General features: G+C 42.9%; 1 protein-coding gene and 1 long non-coding RNA gene across 4 annotated transcripts; both read right to left on the bottom strand.

Annotated features, from left to right (window-relative positions):
- Positions 1 to 2,375: 2,375 nt before the first annotated feature.
- On the bottom strand, positions 2,376 to 2,982 carry LOC124662704 (cell number regulator 2-like). The gene is made up of 2 exons (XM_047200514.1): positions 2,574 to 2,982; positions 2,376 to 2,473 (listed from the first exon to the last, which is right to left on the bottom strand). Exons 1-2 carry the CDS (start codon positions 2,980 to 2,982, stop codon positions 2,376 to 2,378), a joined length of 507 nt encoding a protein of 168 aa, XP_047056470.1.
- Positions 2,983 to 5,185: 2,203 nt separating this feature from the next.
- On the bottom strand, positions 5,186 to 6,573 carry LOC124684308. 3 transcript variants are annotated; one of them, XR_006996978.1, is made up of 4 exons: positions 6,453 to 6,573; positions 5,883 to 6,205; positions 5,669 to 5,758; positions 5,186 to 5,561 (listed from the first exon to the last, which is right to left on the bottom strand). It is a non-coding gene; the product is annotated as an uncharacterized LOC124684308 (long non-coding RNA). The 3 variants fall into 3 exon arrangements; XR_006996976.1 differs by having other exon boundaries at positions 5,835 to 6,205; XR_006996977.1 differs by lacking the exon at positions 5,186 to 5,561 and having other exon boundaries at positions 5,621 to 5,758; positions 5,835 to 6,205.
- Between the last annotated feature and the right edge of the window lie 9,614 nt (positions 6,574 to 16,187).

A 16,187-nucleotide genomic window follows, 5' to 3' on the forward strand; every position in this document is an offset into this window, starting at 1 on the left:
CCATAAACGAACAACAAACCTCCGTTGAGTATGGTAAATCCATCCACCCATGTAGGTCCACCTTGGGGATTTGTAGTGGTACCCGGTGTCCATGCCCTCCTATGACATGAGCCTTCGTTGGAACAAGCTTCACTTGCACTGCCACAACTTCTCATTGATGTCTTAATTAGACAATGTGATGAGTGCACTAGAGCGCTTAAGACCACGACATTGCTAGATAGTTCGCTCAAGGCAGCGCATTCGAGGAACCGACGACCCATGTCAAGTAGCTTATCAGTGTCGCGCAAAACATAGCAACGTGGTGGAAGGTCCAGTTGCACCAAAGATGGAAATGCCATGTGTACTCCATGGCGTAGAAGGGAATATATAGCACGGCATGTTAAGAATATGCATCATAGCATCAACGTCTAGCCTCGGGAGATGAGCCATCACGTGATGTGGGGAAGTGGTGCGAGCAGCAGAGTGCGCAAGCACTTCTGTGAGCTGGAAGATGAGAAAACCGAGCACCAACGTTTAGCAAATAGGTCATCTTTTCATAAATGTGAGTCATATTACAGTCCAAGCGGACGTGGGAGGTTTTTTTTCCCATGGTGCCATACATGACATGACATGACAAGTCACACAACCTGTTTCAATCATGGCATGGAGATTCACGCGGATGCCACCAACATAGTCAGAAATGGTGGTGTGCACGCATGCACCGCTTCACCAACAGCTGTGTAACTATGTCATGGCGTAGAGCTCAAAGCGATCATTACTGCCCGGTCAGGCTTGCGCGTTGGATCCACTTAATGGTGGCGCTGCGGGCCTTGTTGAACGCCCTCAGTGGTCCCACAATGGTGATGTTGCACTACTAATACTAGCGTTGAACTAATACAGTGAGCCATTAATCGCATGTTCCCACTAAGCATATCCATACTAGTGCATGTGTCTTCCGAGAATCATGTATTTTGACTATTAGTACCCAAAAAACAAAGTTTTGGCTTTCATGCTTCCTTTCCGAAACTGTGAATTTCTATGCTTTGTCGTCTTTTGTGACATTGTTTTATTTTTCAAGTATTTTTGTTCAGGGGTTCTTGCCATAATCTTTCCTCGTTCAACAAATTAAAAATACCCACTTACTTAATAAGAATTTATTTTTTATGCCTAATAACTCAACACCCAGCCTCCCTTGGTCTTTAATTTTCCATATAATTTTCCATTTGGTTAAATGGTATCTATGCTTCAAATCATCCAGAAAAAACATGACCAATAGAAATCTAACCTCTTCCTTACCCCTTTAGGTATTTGAAAGAAAGAAAACATTAACATTGGGAGACTCGTAAGAATGGAATTTATTATAATAAGCATGTCTCCATGTGAGAGAAACTTTCCTTGCCAGCATCTCAATTTCTTCTCAAATTGGTTTTATATTGGATTCCATTATTTATTAAGGAGTTTTCTACAATGAATTGGAATTAACTCCAAGGTACCAAAAAGGGAGAGAGTCCACAGCGTAGCCCAAAATTTGTCTGTACTCATTCGCACTCTCTGGCGCCTTTCCAAAATAGAAAATCTCACTTTTATGGAACTTATATCTAGAGGCCTAATAATTTTTCAAAGATGCATAGAATCATTTTAATATTTATGGCGCCTGCTCTGGGTCGTGTTCCATGAACAAAATCGTATCATCGGTATATTGAAGGCCCCCAACTTGTATGTCTTCCTTGGAGATACCAAATGTGTGGCTCATGTCTGGACTATCCATTATTGAGGGTTGGTTGTCCTTTATGAGAAAAGTCACGAACCCAGTAGAAGAAATTTCGATGGATATATCTTGGAAGTGGATTTTGAAACAACAAGGATTTTCCACTTGTAAGTTGGGGTCCCGGCACTATCTCCCACTTTGGTCTGCTTTAATATTCCAATAAAAATTGACTTGTCAAACTTGCGAGTACTTTGCATTTCCTCCCTCTAAAACTATGAAAACAACATACGCTCCACACGTCATCCATGTTCATCGTGTGAGAAAACCGAACCCTAACTCCACTCACGCGTGAGTGTGGTTCGGTCATGGTCCAGGTCTGTATTTTGCTCATCTATGCAAGAAAATCAGCAAAACCGGGCGTTTGAATGTGTTGGCGAAGTTCAGGGTCTATTTTGTACCAAACGAAACATATAGAATGGCAAGTGAACATTGGTGAAAGTTTAAGGATGAAAAATGGACTTTCTTCTTCCAAAATTAATCAATTCTCCTTGCATCCATGAGATGGAGGAAGCTTTGCGATTTAATTTACATTAGCAAAGACTATATGGATGTATGAATCCAACAGGTACGTTGCTATATATATTTAAGCAAGCCATCTAGCACCGAGTGTTGCATGATCGAGGATCGATCAGCGGGTCATCCCATCTGCGTGCATGGCGGGCGGCGAGGTCGCAGCCGTGCCACCGCGTCCCTGCTGCTGCTGGAGCTCCATGTTGGCGTGCCATCCTGCATATATGAAGAACATATATATGACTTGATTTGCTGCCACATGCATGTGTCCTAGCTAGCTCCATGCATGTAAATGAAAGGAAGGTAATTAACGAACCGATGTCCATGACGAAGCCTCGGTTCCTGAGCTCGCGGTACTCCTGGCAGATGGCGCATGGCTCGCAGAGGCAGTGGACGCAGCAGTCCGGGAAGGGGGTCTCCTGGAGGCCGTACTGCGCGCGCATCTTGGTGCGGTAGAAGCAGGAGTAGATCCACTGGAACTCCCACCCCGTGAGGATCCCAATGCCCATGTACAGCGCCCCGCTCGCGCCGCTCGACGTCGACCCGCGGTCCACGATCTCCGCCAGCTGACCGAAGGTGATGCACGGGCACAGGCACGTCAGCCAGCAGCTCGCCGGGTCCTGCGTGCAGTCGAACAGCCCCGTCGACCAGGGGTTCACCTGCGGCGGCCCTTGAGGGTGGGACGGCGCCGCCGCCGGTGTTGGCTTCCCCTCGGCAGCGTCCATGGCTGCGCTAGAGGAACCGATTGGGCACGCAGATTAAGCGCGCGGGTGGCCTGCCCACAAGGGGAGCTAGCTACCTCTGGAAGGGCGTCAAGAATGGCTGCATGCCTGCATCGGTACAGGTGAGTACGTAGGCATGCATATGTACCCTAAATCTAATCATATCGTTAATTAGTCTATACTATTATTAGCTGAACTTGTTAAATTAAGTGCACGTGTTTCTTTTCTCCTATTGTTTAGCGATAAGGCCAATGATAAATAATGTAGACAACTCTTTCCTACTACTTTCATATTGAGAAATATTATAGGGTGGTATCAAACGGCGACCCTAGGTAGCCAGCCAGCGGTTAGTTCCGGACCAAACAAAAATTCATTCTTAGTTAATTTTTGAATTATAATGCAAACTATTTATGAAAAGTTTTGCATGTTTGTGGTAATGCAGACTATTATTAGCTGAACTTGTAAAATTAAGTGCACGTGTTTCTTTTCTAATATTGCTTCGCGATTAGACAAAGGAGAAATAGCATAGACATGTATCATACACATGATGCAACTCTTTCTTACCATTTTCATACGGAGAAATATTGTATTGGTGGTATTAAAGGTCGACCCTAGCTAACGGTCGCGTGAGTTTTGCACGTATGCAGTAAGAGACAAATTTGTTGTTGCCAGCAAGAATCTTTCCTATTTCAAATATTCAAGGGTTTTATTTCTCAACCGTTAACTATGATTTAGATCTCTTTTCACTAATAAATCGGTCTCTATGAGATTTCTAAAACTAGATCTCATATTATATCAATGTTCAAAAAATCGGTCGATCACAAGATTAATTATTATTCGTTTAATAGGTACTCGTGGGGCAACAATTTCGATTAGACATAATCGTCCACGTTACTCGCTTGGATATTTTAATCCGTACGTCTGTCTGATGGCCAGTAAACAACATCGTTTCTAAAACTACTAGGATGCGTCGGCGCGGCGCACGCCGCGCCCGTGGCATTTTGATTGTAGAGGAAGTGATTAGTTGGTGTAGAAGTATGAAGAATTGTGCCGGGGTGAGAGAGACATAGGCGCACTTTACATTGATCGTTAGTTGGCTATTTCATATAGCAGTAGGTAAAACATTAAGAATTGCAGCTATGGATCCTAGGCCTCTTGTATCTATCCAGTTTTTGAAGGAAACAAATAATGTTCGGTTCTTATTTAACTTTTGAGTCAAAATTTAGAGGCTGGAGAAACAATTTATAAACAAATTCTCTTTTTTCTCAATTACACATAGCAGGTAGTTGGGTCCATGTTTGTCATTTTCTTTAATTAGTTAACCCATCCTGGTTGGGCCTGCTTATGTCCTCTCTCGTTACTATTTTCAGTCACCTACTATCCCGATAGATGGATCCCCTTTTTCCCCTTCTTCTCGTTCACTGTGACAGTGGCTATCCGAGAGGAGGCGCAGGTGTGAGGGTAGCAAAGCCGGGCAACACAGAGGCTGTCCGTCCGTGCCGGGCAACAGGGATGGCCCCTGGCAGTGCCTACATCAGGAGCTGGAGGCTGTCCGTCGGCAGCACCGGCGCCGATTGGGTTGGGCGGTCGCTGTCGCGTAGCTGCATCAGTATTCATCGTCCGGCAAGCAAAAGGGTACACAACATCATGCATGTGTTTCTACCGGAGCTGTCGGCGGAGGGGGTCCGCGGCTCCGACCCGCCGCAGGGGAGCTGCGGCTCTTGCTCGTAGTCGGAGAAGACGCTGCAGGGGAGCTGCAGCGAAGAAGAGAGGCAATGGCATGGGGGATTTGGGGATTGGGAGGGTGGTGAGCAGCAAGAAAAAAAATGGAGAAGAATAATGCAAATAATGGCGTGTGGAGACCACGTGGTGACGATTCTGGTACATGAAAGAGAGAAGAAATGCAAGCGGATCCAACAATTTGCTGGTATGTTAACATTTCTCGCGCATCTACTAAAAAGTTGTATAATGAGTGTAAATTTCTTTTTCACTGAAAGGGTGAAAAAGATCAATATCTGAAACTGAACTTACACAACTTGATTGCAAATTTGATAGCATGTTAATAATTTCACTTTCAGAAGCAAATCTTTATAACTGAATTGCTACATATGCGTGTCAATTAGTATCTCTACACTGAAGAGAACAAAGAAACAAAACTACAGGAAAAATTTGTTGTATTCTGAATTTTGCTTTCAGTTTGATTGACCTGCTAAAATGTATCACATGCATCATAGTAAAAAGCAACACAAAGGAAAGAGGCCAGAGATAGTCCTTAGCACATACTGATTACATGACCAACATGAAACCAACTACTGATGTAAAATTTATGTAATATAACTGCACTACTATCTAGACAGTGTTTTCTCGAAGTGCATCAGCTCTTACAGGCTACTTGAGCTCAAAAGGAACTACTGACCATTAACATAACATGCAACTAATCACTAATCAAAATTACATGTAATGTAACTGCACTACTATCTACATAGTGTTTCGGTAAATGCATCAACTCTTGTCGGTAAACTGAGCACCAAACATCTGTAGCCATTATGCAGACATGTAGCTGCTTGAGCATCATATTGGTCCTGCAATTAATCTTGAACAATCAGCTCTTGTTTTGTTTCTACTGGTGGTTATTCCACATTAGTGCAAAAGCAAAACATCTGTTAACCAATACTGACAATACTTGCACCTCAAGTTTAATCATCTAAACTCTGTAGGCACCAAAAACTTCAATGGAAAAAGGGACAGGTAAGTTGATGCTTTCAGTAGAGAGTGAACCCTAGGAAAAAGAATGAAAGGAGACATTGATTAATTTAACAACATAATAAGATAAACATCTGTGTAAAGACTCGTACATATAAGATGTCAGACGTTGTGACAGGAATGCAGGTGTGCTGCATTACCAGGTCACCACTTCCACTACATGTTGTACACAACTCGCTGAAACTGGAGAACTCCATCTGTATCTTCAATGGATCAAGAAAACACTGGTGCGGTGTTACATTTCATATACTGAGCTACTTTCTGAATTATCTGAATCTAAGATGCACGCATACATTTGGTATTACAACTGTATAATTGACATAGTTGACACTACAATCAAGTGTGTAAGCATACCTGAAACCATAAATTGGATAGCAAATAGCTGACCATCGTTACAGGTGATCAAGTACTTTCTGGTACGATCTTTAAAACTGAACATTCGAAATGTCATCTTGATTTGCACCTGAAAATATATGGCTTAAATAATTTTCTTGTACATGGAAAGTAGTGAGTTGCATCTGTATGAATATGTTAGTTTAGCAAATTAGTCTAATGTAGGCATATGTATTTTCAATAAAGGCGGCAACGACTGTACGGAATAGAATTAGACAATATAGTATAAGAATTATTTGTAGCTTACCCTACAGACCGCACCGAACTGCGAAGTGCACGATTTTATTATTATGTAAAAAAGGAATATTTAGACTTACCTCAACTTTCTGACAACTGAATTGCCTCCTGTATGCACATCGTTAGTCACAAGTCATTAGATATTATCTATGTGCCCCATTGCCTAAATCTTCAAACAGGTAGTAGAAACTTATGTTCATATATTTATGCTGCAAAAGAACTAGAAATACCACTAAATTTAAATAGTATTCAGTTATTTTCTTATCTATTTAAGCATTATTGTAAAGAGCATACAAAAAGTAGAAGGTTGCACTGTATCTTTAAGTACTGCAAGCTATAAAGCATGACATGAGATTGTCGATCAAGCCATCAAGGTAACAACATTCAGAACACATGGGAAGTGCTATTTCTTAATCTAGTAGATTTAAGTCAATTGGTCTTTCAGCATCAAACAACCTATTGGTAACAGTTAGTTTACCTGATTCCATGTATAAGAAACATATATTTCATCTTCTAAACATTGGTGCAAGTTATATAAATGATTATGATGAATTTATATGCCAAAAAATTAGGGTTGAGTAATCAATCTAGGGAAAAGTCATGAAGCAAGAACATACACTTCCATACCGAGTGGCAATCTAAATCATTCATAAACCGTAACCAAATTCAAACTCTTGTTTCCCTTTCTTCTACCTCTTGTCCAAGTAGATAGGAAAGGTAGCATTCATGTGGCGTACTGATAGATGTAATGATGGAACAATAGAAGCACATGAAGCAATAGATAGATAGGCATGTGGACTCTGGTTTTGTTTCATCCACAAGTGAATTATACAAATCTGGATTTTTTATACTGAATCCTCTAGCGCAGATTGTCAAGCACTAAAACTCACAAACACATGAAAACAAAGATGTTTGCGGGAGTGAAACTAACAATTAAAATTATATATACATGATGTTGGGATTTGTACAATCTGACAAAACCAATGCAGCATTGAGTTAGAGCATTAACATACTCGATTACTTGTTGCTTCTTATATTTGTTCATTCACAAGTGAGTAAAATCCGCATTCATAAGTTGTTTAGTGTAGAACTGAAATATCATAAAAATAATGCATGAAAAAAAAAAGAATGTAACACTTGCAAGTTAAATTAATCCAAAGGCTAGATGTGATACATTACAGAGAATCCACGATTGACTTGCTTAGACCATAAGCCCAACTAAGTTCAGCTCCATACCCATTCCCAGAACTATGCATTCCATAAGTAACATTTAGGCACGAATTAATGCTTTATTTTTTTTGCAGAAAGGAGAAAGCATAGGAAAGGTTTATGCTTAAGTAAATAGGACCTGGAAACATCATGCTTTAAGTTAACATTTTCCTTGAATTTTCAGTTGTCACTAAGAGTAATACAGTAATCATCACCAAGGATCTCCTGCCAAAAAAGGAATGCTGGAAGAGCCTGCAAAATAACCCAAAACATGTGTTGTACCTGCAGCAAAAAAAGTAATATAATTTAGAATCACTACTGCAGACAATGAAGCATCATTACCTAACTGACTGAACCATCCCAGTTATATGTGTCACCAATTCCAGATACATGTAGCAAGCCTTAGAAAAGCTGAATCACTACTGCAAACAATGAAGAAACCAAGGGAGGGAAAACGTGGATGGCAGAAACTGTGTTCGTTGCTCCAAGTGCGCCACCAGACCAGCAGACAGGACTGATCTGCAAAGCAGATGAAGAACCCTAGGTGAAACACCATGGTCACAACTGACTGGAAAAAAGAGGAACCGAGCGAACAGCCTACCATCAAAAGAGAGAGAAGATGTGGAGGAGGAAGTTCAAGGGCAGGAGGGGGCGAGTGGCGCAGCCAATCTTCGTCCAACGAATCCTCCATGCCCGTATTACATGTAGCAGCCCCAGCAGGCCACGGACATCCCAGGAGGCTGTAGCAGCAGCCCCAGACCACCACACCACCGGGGAGACCATGTTAGCTTTGCCTAGGATCGGACGCACGATCTTGCGGCAAATCGACGGGTCCAGCGGCACCACAACTCACCGTATACGCGCAACGCAACTTCTTGTATACGACTTCGCCGGAACTTCGACCACGACAGAAACGCAAGGACGCGATTTCCTTTATCCGTCGTGAGCTGACGCGACCAGACAACACGCAACGAACGCAACAACAAAATTGATCGCCAGAGGCACGTGTCGTGCCTCGTAAATTCTCTTTATTGCTTTTCGTTTTTCTGGTACTTACAACTTGACAACCACCGCTGCTTATATAGGCGCAGCCAAGACTTACATAAACTGACTCGTACTAGGACAAACCAACCGACTTAGAACAAAACAAGTAGTACTACGACATAGACTCCTACTAACACACGGATAACCTGAACGTAATTAGGAAAAACACATACCAGCTAGCTATACTACTAGGACACGGACGTATACTTGCCCAAACTAGTGCTACCTAGTTTGAATTACCCAACAATCACCCCCTAATTCAAACTTTCGACTTGTTGATTGGAGACAACATATCATCCGGATACCAGCCCGCATTGCCATCTTGACCGCTGCGCATCCATCTTCATGTTGGTCGTCATCTTGTCGAGACACACAAACGACTCCGACACCAAGAAAAAAAAAAAATTAAAGACGTACACGACTCTTAATTTTTTTTTTATCACTGCTCCATCGTCACAGCATCATCGGCCCATCATCATCATCGTGAGCAGCCAGGTGAAGTGTCCCGTGCTCCTTATGTTCCTTCCGCGGACACTCGCGAGAGAAGTGCCCCAACTCCTGACAGTTATAGCAACGAACTTTTGATATGTCAAACTTATTGTACTTTTGCTTATCTCTGCCTTTGGAACGCGAGAACATCAGTTGCTCTTCCTCCTTGTCACGCTCACGTCCCTTCAATGTCAACTCATAAGTCTTCAGTCGTCCGATCACCTCCATCACCGACATTGTCTCCACATCGCCCCACTGCTCAATAGTGCCAACGATAGGTAGAAATTTGTCGGGGACTGCCCGTAGCAATTTTTCCACAACTGTGATATCCTGTATCTTTGATCCGAGAGCTCTCATCTCATTAACCATGGATGTTAGCTTTAACGCAAACTCACCAACCCCTTCTGATTCATTCATACTCATCCAATCAAACTCCCTCCTAAGAGCTTGAACACGGGCCTTCTTGACGCGGTTATCACCGGCATGCATCTCCTTGATAGTATCCCAAGCTTCCTTTGCCGTATCCTTTTGAGATATGGTCATGAAAACAGCATCAGGTACAGCTTGGGCTATGGCGGCGAAAGCTTCTTCATCCTTTGTGTCGTCGATCTTTGGCTTGCCTTCGATTGCCGTCCAAACTCCTTGTGCACGCATGAAAACCTTCATCTTTGCAGCCCACACTCCATAGTTATCGCCTTCTAGCATAGGGTATCGGATGGTCACACCACCATCTCTTGCCTTTGACATGATCCTCTTCTTCGATTTTCCTTCGTCCGTGACGCAACTTGACGGCGACGAAGAATCTTCCAACTCCACCGTGACGCAACTTGACGGCGACGCCTCGCACCTTAGCTCGATACCAATTGTTAGCTTTGCCTAGGATCGGACGCACGATCTTGCGGCAAATCGACGGGTCCAGCGGCACCACAACTCACCGTATACGCGCAACGCAACTTCTTGTATACGACTTCGCCGGAACTTCGACCACGACAGAAACGCAAGGACGCGATTTCCTTTATCCGTCGTGAGCTGACGCGACCAGACAACACGCTACGAACGCAACAACAAAATTGATCGCCGGAGGCACGTGTCGTGCCTCGTAAATTCTCTTTATTGCTTTTCGTTTTTCTGGTACTTACAACTTGACAACCACCGCTGCTTATATAGGCGCAGCCAAGACTTACATAAACTGACTCGTACTAGGACAAACCAACCGACTTAGAACAAAACAAGTAGTACTACGACATAGACTCCTACTAACACACGGATAACCTGAACGTAATTAGGAAAAACACATACCAGCTAGCTATACTACTAGGACACGGACGTATACTTGCCCAAACTAGTGCTACCTAGTTTGAATTACCCAACAGACCAGAGGGTGGCCGAGCACGATGTGGTCGACGTGGGGATCCAGGAGGTGGTCGCCGGCGTCCATGTGGTGGAGCAGGAGCTCGGGGTGATCGAGAAGAAGGTGCAGGGGCTAGGGTTTCGCGGGTGCCCGCGTAGAGGCACGGCCAGGGAGGGGGAGGACCGGAGGAGAGATGGGCGGTGGGGGAGGGAATCGAGATGCGGTATGGGCAGGGGATCTCTCGAGGTAGAGATAGTCAAAGCGGTTAGATAAAAAAGGCACAATCACCCAGGACATCAAATAAAAACGTGGCAGCCCACCGAATAAAAACCCACCTCTGTACACCCCACAGTAGCTACCGGCACCGATCAAAACTAATAAAAGGAGAGCAGTCTAGGAACCGGTTACCGGTTACCTCTGCACCTAGGGGAAAAAAACAAAAATAGATAAGTTCACTGAAGATAAAGGAAAAGGCTAGAGTACGCAACGACGTGTCTCACAGCCATTGGAGATAAATAGACCGTAAACAGTTCCTGGACCAAGGTTAGAGTCCAAAATCAACCACCCTTTACATAGGGTATAATGCAATAAAATATGTGCATCGATTGATTGATCGAGAGGCTAGGACTATGCTCCTCTTTTCAAGAAAATAAAAGTCTAGGCACCGAAGCCCTTTTGCTATGGCCTTATGGTGTTATGAGCATTATGGGCCAACAGCTTCTATGCGACGTTTTTCCATGGAATTGGATGAGAAACGACGTTGTTAGTGAAAATAGCTAGCATGCGACATTGTTTAGGTAGGAAATAGCACAGGGCCACCCGTGCCATAAAACGGCCGTTAAGGAGACCGTTAGGTTAGTTAAGGCTTTGGTTAAGTTAGTGGTGGCCCTGAGTCAAACCAACTGACCCAACCGCACCATTCCGACCGAGCGCGCGCAGACACTTTTTGGAGGCGGCGGCGGGGCTCACCTTCCTTGTCGACGGCAGCGGAGCTTGCTCCAACGACGGCGGCGCTTTAGTTCTACGGCGGACGTGGTGAGTGCCATTCGGAACCCTAATTCCTCTTCCATCATTCTCACCAATTAGATCTGAGGGATGCGTTGGGTTGGAGCTTAGATTATGGCCGGCGGCGTTGCTGAGCGAGGGGAACGAGATGGGGGAGGCGGGAGAGGGGACAAGCAATCGGTAATTCATCCCATCTTGAAGCTTAATTTCAATTTTATTTGCTTACTGCCTCGAATCGTAGCTCACATTGCCCGCCAAAAACAGGGGAGGAGATACATTTAAAATTTGCATTAATTTCTTTCCCTCCAAGGAAGTGTTAATTGATGGAAGCATGCGGGAGATTGAGAGAGAGACGATGGTTGAATGGGATATACCTTTACAAGACATTGATCCACAAGAACTAGAAAGAATGGAAGAGGAGGCGGTGAGGACTGTGGTGGATGATGTCTACGGGTGCTTCTATTCTTGTAGACAGTGTTGGGCCTCCAAGAGCAGAGGTTTGTAGAACAGCAGCAAGTTTCCCTCAAGTGGATCACCCAAGGTTTATCGAACTCAGGGAGGAAGAGGTCAAAGATATCCCTCTCAAGCAACCCCGCAATCACGATACAAGAAGTCTCTTGTGTCCCCAACACACCTAATACACTTGTCGGATGTATAGGTGCACTAGTTCGGCGAAGAGATAGTGAAATACAAGTGGTATGAATGAATATGAGCAGTAGTAACGGCGCCGTAAAAGTGCTTGCCGGCGTGCAGATTGATGGTAGTAATATTGCAGGAAGTAAAGATGCGAGTAAAACAATAAACAAGCGATGATTGCAGTATTTGGAAACAAGGCCTAGGGATCATACTTTCACTAGTGGACACTCTCAACATTGATCACATAATAAATAAGTTCTCTTCCTTTGTGCTACATATACTCTTGTTTGATAATGAACACCATTCGTTGTGTAGGGCTACAAGAGCACCTCAATGCCGGAGTTAACAAGCTCCACAACATTCGGCATTCATATTTAAGTAACCTTTAGAGCATAATAGATCTTTGCAATTTAAATCGAGTACTAACATAGCATACACACTGTCACCTTTACACTATGAAGGGGGAATAAATCACATCAATACTATCATAGTAATAATTAACTCCATAACCTACAAGAGATTATGATCATAGCCTACGCCAAGAACTACACGATGCACACACTATCACCATTACACCGTGAAGGAGGAATAGACTACTTTAATAACATCACAAGAGTAGCACATAGACTAATAGTGATACAAAGCTCATCATATGGATCTCAATTATGCAAAGCAATTCATGAGATCATTGTATTGGGGTACAGAGAGAGAGAGATTAACCACATAGCTACCGGTACAGCCCTTAGCCTCGATGGAGAACTACTCCCTCCTCATGGGAGACAGCAGCGGTGATGAAGATGGCGGTGGTGTTGGTGGAGGAGCCTTCCGGGGGCACTTCCCCGTCCCGGCAGCGTGTCGGAACAGAGACTCCTGTCCCCCAGATCTTGGCTTCACGATGGCGGCGGCTCGCGGAAGGTTTCTCGTACCGTGGCTTTTCCGTATCGAGGTTTTAGGTCGAGGAGGCTTAAATAGGCGAAGAGGCGGAGTCGGAGGGCTGACGGGGCCACCACACAGTAGGGCGGCGCGCCTGGCTTCTTGGCCGCGCCGCCACCATGTGTGGGCCCCCCAGGGCTCTCCTCTGGTGGCTCTCGGGTGTTCTGGAAGCTTCGTGGATTTCTAAGATGTTGGGCGTTGATTTCGTCCAATTCCGAGAATATTTCCTTACTAGGATTTCTGAAACCAAAAACAGCAGAAAACGAGAACCGGCACTTCGGCATCTCGTCAATAGGTTAGTTCCGGAAAACGCATCAAAACGATATAAAGTGTGAACAAAACATGTAGGTAATGTCATAAAACTAGCATGCATGGAACATAAGAAATTATAGATACGTTTGAGACGTATCAAGCATCCCCAAGCTTAGTTCCTACTCGCCCTCGAGTAGGTAAACGATAACAATGATAATTTCTTAAGTGACATGCTACCAACATAATCTTGATCAACATTATTGTAAAGCATATGAGATGAATGCAGCGATTCAAAGCAATGATGAAGACAATGAGTAAACAACTGAATCATATAGCAAAGACCTTTCATGAATAGTACTTTCAAGACAAGCATCAATAAGTCTTGCATAACAGTTAACTCATAAGCAATAAATTCTTAATAGAAAGCTTTGAAACAACACAAAGGAAGATATAAGTTTCAGCGGTTGCTTTCAACTTCAACATGTATATCTCATGGATAATTGTCAACACAAAGTAATATAACAAGTGCAATAGGTAAACATGTAAGAATCAATGCACACAGTTTACACAAGTGTTTGCTTCTAGGATAGAGATAAGTAGGTAAACTGACTCAACAATAAAGTAAAAGAAAGGCCCTTCGCTGAGGGAAGCATGGATTACTATATTTGTGCTAGAGCTTTTCATTTTGAAAACAAGAAACAATTTTGTCAACGGTAGTAATAAATCATATGTGTTATGTATAAGACATCCTATAAGTTGCAAGCCTCATGCATAGTATACTAATAGTGCTCGCACCTTGTCCTAATTAGCTTGGATTAACATGGATTATCATTGCATAACATATGTTTCAACCAAGTGTCACAAAGGGGTACCTCTATGCCGCTCGTACAAGGGTCTAAGGAGAAGGTTCGCATTGGATTTCTCGCTTTTGATCATTCTCAACTTAGACACCCATACCGGGACAACATAGACAATGAGATAATGGACTCCTCTTTTAATGCTTAAGCATTCAACAACGGATAATATTCTCATAAGAGATTGAGGTTTTGTGTCCAAACTCGAAACTTCCACCATGATTCATGGCTTTAGTTAGCGGCCCAATGTTCCTCTCTAACAATATGCATACTCAAACCATTTGATCATGAAAATCGCCCTTACTTCAGACAAGACGAACATGCATAGCAACTCACATGATATTCAACAAAGGTGTAAAAAGTTGATGGCGTCCCCAGAAACATGGTTACCGCTCAACAAGCAACTTATTAAGAAATAAGACACATAAGTACATATTCTTCACCACAATAGTTTTTAAGGCTATTTTCCCATGAGCTATGTATTGTAAAGGCAAAGAATAGAAGTTTAAAGGCAGCACTCAAGTAATGTACTTTGGAATGGCAGAGAAATACCATGTGGTAGGTAGGTATGGTGGACACAAATGGCATAGTTTTTGGCTCAAGGATTTGGATGCACGAGAAGAATTCCTCTCAATACAAGGCTAGGCTAGCAAGGTTGTTTGAAGCAAACTCAAGTATAAAACGGTACAGACAAGACTCACATATGAACATATTGTAAGCATTATAAGACTTTACATCGTCTTCCTTGTTGTTCAAACACCTTAACCGAGAAAATATCTAGACTTAGAGAGACCAATCATGCAAACCAAATTTTAACAAGCTCTATGTAGTTCTTCATTAATAGGTGCAAAGTACATGATGCAAGAGCTTAAACATGATCTATATGAGCACAACAATTGCCAAGTATCAAATTATTCAAGACATTATACCAATTACCACATGCAGCATTTTCCGTTTCCAACCATATAGCAATTAACGAAGCAGTTTCAACCTTCGCCATGAACATTAAGAGTAAAGCTAAAAACACATGTGTTCATACGCAACAGCGGAGCGTGTCTCTCTCCCACACAAGCATGAATTTATTCAAACAAAACAAAAACAAACAGACGCTCCAAGCAAAGCACATAAGATGTGACGGAATAAAAATATAGTTTCACTAGAGGTGACCTGATAAGTTGTCGATGAAGAAGGGATGCCTTGGGCATCCCCAAGCTTAGACGCTTGGGTCTTCTTAAAATATGCAGGGATGAACCACGGGGGCATCCCCAAGCTTAAACTTCTCACTCTTCTTGATCATAGTATATCATCCTCCTCTCTTGACCCTTGAAAACTTCCTCCACACCAAACTCGAAACAAACTCATTAGAGGGTTAGTGCATAATCAAAAATTTCACATGTTCAGAGGTGACACAATCATTCTTAACACTTCGGACATTGCCCAAAGCTACTGGAAGTTAATGGAACAAAGAAATCCATCCAACATAGCAAAAGAGGCAATGCGAAATAAAAGGCAGAATCTGTCAAAAGCAGAACGAGTCCGTAAAGACGATTTTTTAGAGGCACTGGACTTGCTCAGATGAAAATGCTCAAATTGAATGAAAGTTGCGTACATATCCGAGGATCACGCACGTAAATTGGCAGATTTTTCGAGTTACCTACAGAGAACCCTGCCAAAATTCGTGACGGACGAAATCTGTTTCTGCGCAGTAATCCAAATCTAGTATCAACCTTGCTATCAAAGACTTTACTTGGCACAACAATGCAATAAAATAAGATAAGGAGAGGTTGCTACAGTAGTAACAACTTCCAAGACACAACAAAACAGTAGCAAAATAAAGACATGGGTTATCTCCCAAGAAGTTCTTTCTTTGTAGCCATTAAGATGGGCTCAGCAGTTTTAATGATGCTCACATAAGAAATAAGAATTGAAGCAAAAGAGAGCATCAAGAAGCAAATTCAAAACACATTTAAGCCTAACCCAATTCCTATGAAAAGGAATCTTGTACACAAATAAATTCAAGAAGAACAAAGTGACAAGCATAG

The sequence above is a fragment of the Lolium rigidum genome, chromosome 1, assembly GCF_022539505.1.
Source record: "Lolium rigidum isolate FL_2022 chromosome 1, APGP_CSIRO_Lrig_0.1, whole genome shotgun sequence".
NCBI lineage: Eukaryota > Viridiplantae > Streptophyta > Magnoliopsida > Poales > Poaceae > Lolium > Lolium rigidum.

Bases quoted from the DNA above. Each gene is read 5' to 3' on its own strand.
- LOC124662704 (XM_047200514.1), bottom strand. From the start codon at position 2,982: ATGGACGCTGCCGAGGGGAAGCCAACACCGGCGGCGGCGCCGTCCCAC. The intron at 2,474-2,573 runs GTTCGTTAATTA...TCATATATGCAG, and splicing joins AGGCTTCGTCATGGACATCG to GATGGCACGCCAACATGGAG.